Below are 5,693 nucleotides of genomic sequence, written 5' to 3'. Positions count from 1 at the left end.
GCAACTGGAAAAATAATTAGTTGGCAAAGCACGATCAGACCTCTGACCTCATTTCATGGAAGGGATGTGTGTGTTGGCTTTGAGCGCCGGTGTGAGTGCTCGCTCAGTGACATCTGGAAGGAGTGACTGGGAGGTCAGAGGATGCGGAGAGCCAACAGGAGCTGACGATTTTAGACGGACGGCTCAGTGCCTTGTTTGGTTGTAATTCTGAGTGTCTGCGTGCCCGAGTGAGTGCTGTGCTCTAAGCAAACAGTTGTTGCTAGGTAAAGGTGGATTAAAGGTGCAGACCTGTTGACACATGCCCGGATGACCACAGGTAATGAGTTTGATACGCAGAAATCCATTTCACAGCATAATTAAAATGGAAACGACACTGATTTTACTCATTTATTCTTGATGAATACAAATATTCTGTTATAAAATGTACCTGCACAACCTGGCGTTCCAATATTTTTTGTCCAAAAGTCCTCAGTTTATCGGTTGTTGATCCCACATGCATGCACATACGCACACACTGGAGCAGCACCTGAGGAAGAAGCATCATTTCCATTGCTGCATGGAGGAGTCACTGTTTGACCTGATAAGGAAATGAAAAGTCATGATGCTTTTATTGTAATTTACAACCAAGTGAGGAAACATTTTCTAATGCAGTCATTTGATTAAAGTTGCATGAATGTTGCCAACATTTCAAGCTTAAAAGGGAAATATAACTTATTTAGTGATAGTTTAACACAATCTTTGAAAATTGAATTAGTTTTCACTCGTTTTCCGCATTTGGAATTACTTTGGGAGTTTTTTAATCTCAGTGTTCAATATGTATGCCTAAAACATTTTAAAACAGTCTGTCAAACCTGGGCTGATGTTTTGTTTAAAGCATAGATGATAAAAGTAACGTACCTATAAATACTAAAGACAACTGTGCTTTTCTTTAGGGTTTCCGACAGTCCAGGTACATTAGAATACTTGAGTTAGTAGGTTAAAAAGGGCATAGAATGTAGAAGAAAATGAAAGAGATTAGATTATTTAAGATAATCATTTTAGACTGATCCCGCATCACACAAAGCTTGTGTTCGCTCACTTTGTTTTTATTTGGTTCAGAAAGGGTGCCCTTTCTATGCAATTAAAGATGCAGTGAGTGGTTGGTGATGAAAGTATCCAACCAGTTTCTGCAGGTACTATCAGGTTGAGGAGCCTACTTCTGTGAAACTGTGAACATCAGTGCAATAACAAAAAAAGACAAACAGAGCAGAGGGAAAATTCTTTGACCAGATGTCATGTGAAATTAATGCTAACGGTTAAAGAACAGTTTCATAATGTGACGGCTCATTCAATCTTGAGGTCTTATTGTCTGGATCTTTCCGGTGTGACTATATGTTTGAGTTTTTGTTGTTATTTGTTTAATAATTTGGCATTTTTAATTGACAGATGAATAGGTGGCTTTAACTTTTAGGTTAGGTGGAAAATAGAGCAGCCAATAAGATGACAATTTTTTTGGTATTAAATGAAAAACCGTACTTAAAAATGACACGTTTTATTTCATAATATTGAAGTTTGTAAACATTTCTTGCCCATAAGATCTGCCCACAAAGAACAAGCGGAACTCAACGCTTGTCATGCTGTAATTCTTAACATTTTTATTCCTCATTTCTGTTTTTCATTTGTGTTCTTAAATAATTAATGATCTGATTTAAAATCTTTAAGTCAGATTTTCCTTCCAGTTGCACTTTTTTTTTAAATAATGAATTTTCTGAATAATATAATGAAACATTTTTGCAAACTACATGATGTAATCACCTGGACTAGTTCTTATAAAACCGTTTTACCATTTTAAGATGAATTTATTTCAATGTCCCAGTATTTTTAGAAAAAAATGGGAAAAACTGTATAAAGTCACAGAGGTTAACTTGCTGGCTTTGGAATGAACTAAATATGGTAAAGTGATGATACAATTCAGTGATTGTCAGCTTCATGTGTACCTCAGACTGCATAGTAAGTACAGCACATTACCCTCCCGGTAATCATTATATTTTATTGTTATTAATGGACCGATGTTTTCTTGAACTTAATAAAATAAATATTCTGTCAGAATTTTGGCCAATTCTGACAGATTTATTTTATGGAGAGTAAAATATTGAAAGTTATATTTAAGGTTTAAGTTGATTTATTATGGAATAATGTTCATGCCTGTTTTTATGTTTAAAAAGTTAAACTTTTAAAGTTTTAAAAATTGAGATTTCGTTTGTTCAATAAATGTTTATCGTGTTCGACCTGCAGCCTAAGGTGAGTTTTGGATTGTGGCCCCCTGTGTGATTTGAGGGTGACACCCCTAGGTTACAGTCTTCCATCAGTTTGAAGATAACTGATTATTATACTGTAAATAAAATAAAAAAATAAATGACAACAAAATGTTAATAACCTTTAAAAAACATGAACATAATTGATTGACATTGTTGTATTTTTGTGATACTGGTAAGGTAAAAATTATTTTGTGCATACTTAAAATTCCATTGTCAAAAACAACCCAAGTTGGATTGTTTTAATCCAATTTTGAGGTTAAAACTGGACTAAACGTATAATGTTTTAACTTCATGAAAAAACCTAAATTAAGTTAAAATGAAACCACTATAACACAAAAGTTAATATTGCTCAAAAAAAGTCAGAAAAATATAACCCTATGACAAACTCGAGAATTGAGTTGAAGAAATTATCCAAAGACTATGGCTTTTAAAGCAACTTTGCTTGATTTAAAAGTTCATTCTGATATATAGTTATAAATTATGTGCTATTTAGAGGTTAAAAATGAAACAAAAACACTATAAAAATACATTTTTCTGCCCATTTATTTAGCTACAGCAATAAGTTGAGAGATTAGTATTAAGTTATTTTCTGCATTACATCTACAGAATCATATTTGTCCTGTATATTCTTTAAAAGCTGGAATCTGGGTTTAAACATCGTCTGATTTTGATGTATCTGCTCCAGCTGGAGAATCTGGATTCCTTCAGGAATCTGCTTGTGTGAACGGGAGCTGTCCGCGGTGCTGAAACTCCTCCCACAGCATCAGAATAAAACAAGGACTGTTCTGATAATCTGTTGCACAACGTGAAAAAGGTAGAAAGACCAAGTTTAGAGACTCATTTAGTCTACCTCGTGGAGAAAAGCAGACCCAAAGAGAGATCTCGTGCGCTTTTGCTCCTTTTTATTTCCTTCTCCTCGTCCTCCTGCTGGGATATTTTTAGGCAGACCCCTCCCCTCCTCTCTCCCCTTCCAAGGACCAGAACTCAATCTAGCGAGAGGTAGACGCCAAATTGACGTCAGAGCAGCGGCAATTTGACGTGTGAACACCCCCCACCTTCTCCTCCTCCACGTTCACAGGCGCGCGCAGACCAGCCCTTTCTGTATTTCCTCTCGTCGGAGGGCCAATAACGCGCAGTTTCCCCTTCCCTCCATCTGAGCCAGCGGTTTCTCCGAGACCAAAACTCAACCTCTTCACCATCACTTGTTTTCTTGGATATCACGTCGCTTGTACATAGGCCGTCTTCTCGTTTATTTGGTTCTTCTGACATGGAAGTGAGATGTCGTCCAGCGGTGATGTTGTGTGTTTTTGCCATCCTCTGCTCCGGAGCTCCGCGGTCTCTCGGCTCTCCGTACGCGGACAGACAGTACCTGAACGAGTGGGCTGTGGAGATCCCGGGCGGGCTGTCCGCGGCGGAGGCGATCGCCAGGGATCTGGACTACGAGCTGGTCCGACAGGTAGGCACCAACGCCCACCATGGAAGAAAGTAGACGAATAACTGATGTATGCATTAAAAAATATATAACACCAGTTTTATAGGATAATCAGGCGGGTGGACATTTCTAGAACAAATCACGCACAATTTTTGAATGAATTCTTATCCAGAAGATATTAAAATAATGTTGCCAAGTGGTCAGGACACGTGCTATGTTTTGTTTAGACTTTTTATACAAAAAAAGCAAACCTTTAATTCCTTCAAGATAGCCTCCAAATGGGTTTTGAGTAGCAATAAATTCAAGGATTTGAATTTGCCCACTATTTTATATGAAAGCTGATCTTTTACAAACAAATCACTTGTGGATAGGAGCAGTATTTGTGCATCTATCTTATCCATTTTACACTTACTGGTGAACACTGTAATCTGATGAGCGGCTGATTCTGGTTCAGCAGTAGAAAAGGCCACATTTCCTCAAGCAATTTTAATATTTAATGCACTGATGTCAAGAATAGCTGCAGATCACCGTGTCTGGTTTGTCTTCCGCCGGAATTAACAGAAATACAAATCTGTAAATCCCACCCGTCTGCTCATCATCTGATCTCTAAACATGCAGTCTGACATGCACTAGATCAAAAAATACAATGCTGTAATATAGGTGAAATGAAGAACAAAGGGGGATTTGTGTGACAAGCCAAAGTCAACAGATGGCTGACGTCATTTCTAAGAAACGATTCTGGATGTTTGACTTCTTCTCTGCAGATTGGGGCCCTGGATGACCATTACTTGCTGAAACACCGCAGACATCCTCACAGGATGAAGCGCAGCGCCGACCACATCACTAGGCAGTTATCAGAGGATGATCGGGTGAGGGGTCCTTTGATTATTATTATTATTATAGGATCTTTTTAGGATATCTTGTCAAATGCTTAAACTGATGAGCTGTTTACTTGGATGTTCAGGTGTTGTGGGCGGAGCAGCAGTATGAAAAACGGCGCAACAAGCGGGCAGTCATCAGAGAGTGCAGGGACTGCTCTGTGGACAAGCTGTTTGATGACCCCATGTGGAACCAGCAGTGGTACCTGGTGAGTCTTCCAGAAGTTCTAACCATTTTACACTGAAGTATTTGATAGTTTCTACCAATATTTTGATCATAGATGATCTTGATTTCAGGCATTCTGTCTGTTTTCCTTGGAGAGCATCCAAGCTATATGAGCTCAGATCCTCAAGTTTGTCTGTGGAAAACATTTCAGAAGTGTGTTCATCCGTTTGCATGGATTTACATGTGTGCTTCTGCAAATTTCAGGGATGCAAAAAATCAAAACAAAACAGGACAAGACCAAAACAAAGCATGCTATCAAGCAGTTGTATTCAAAGAGCCATTTGGCAGATTGGTTATACAGTCCCATGCGGAGTTGAGAGGGTTGGAGAGGCTACTGCATAATCCAACAGGATGGTGCAAAGTAGAGCCTTAATTCCCATTTTACCCAGAATGGAACATGTTTTGGGCTGTTACGTTACATGTAGAGACAAACATGTGATAAACTTACCATGTGGGTAAATACAAAGGCTACCAAGACTTTTAGATAAAATCTACAAAATGTTAAAGGAATAAAAAATTAATTTGATTTGGTTTATTGCTTATATCATCTTCCATGAAGGATTAATTGATCACCCAGGAAAACCTGATCAGTTAGTGCAGAGCAGTGAGCAAATCCTTCAATTATCTTTGGATAACAAACATTTGCCCCTGATTTGACAAGGGGTGTGTCCGTGTTTTTCTTCCCCCCACGTCACTGGTTTGTGTGTGTCTGAGTGAGAGTCGCATCTGCTTTCACAAGCTCGTGTTTTTTCGCACCTGCATTAGCCAGGCATGAGTCACGCTGGTAGGCAACAACACTGAAAAAAAAGGTCTGTTGGATCTACATGAAAATATCATGGACATCGGTCGCACGAAAAAAA

At 38.5% G+C, this 5,693-nt stretch overlaps 1 protein-coding gene across 1 annotated transcript in view; it reads left to right on the top strand.

Moving 5' to 3' along the window:
* The first annotated feature begins 3,349 nt into the window (after window positions 1-3,349).
* The window catches only part of pcsk1 (proprotein convertase subtilisin/kexin type 1), a 12,047-nt gene continuing 9,703 nt past the window's right edge, over window positions 3,350-5,693 (top strand). Inside the window, exons 1-3 of the mRNA XM_024270676.2 lie at window positions 3,350-3,753; window positions 4,494-4,598; window positions 4,694-4,816. Of these exons, the coding sequence (XP_024126444.1) occupies window positions 3,565-3,753; window positions 4,494-4,598; window positions 4,694-4,816 (417 nt within the window). The 5' untranslated portion in view covers window positions 3,350-3,564. The remainder of the gene's footprint in view (window positions 3,754-4,493; window positions 4,599-4,693; window positions 4,817-5,693) is intronic.

The sequence above is a fragment of the Oryzias melastigma genome, linkage group LG5, assembly GCF_002922805.2.
Source record: "Oryzias melastigma strain HK-1 linkage group LG5, ASM292280v2, whole genome shotgun sequence".
Lineage (NCBI taxonomy): Eukaryota > Metazoa > Chordata > Actinopteri > Beloniformes > Adrianichthyidae > Oryzias > Oryzias melastigma.
Note: the sequence above shows the minus strand (reverse complement) of the source record. Positions and strands in the feature narration are given on the sequence as shown.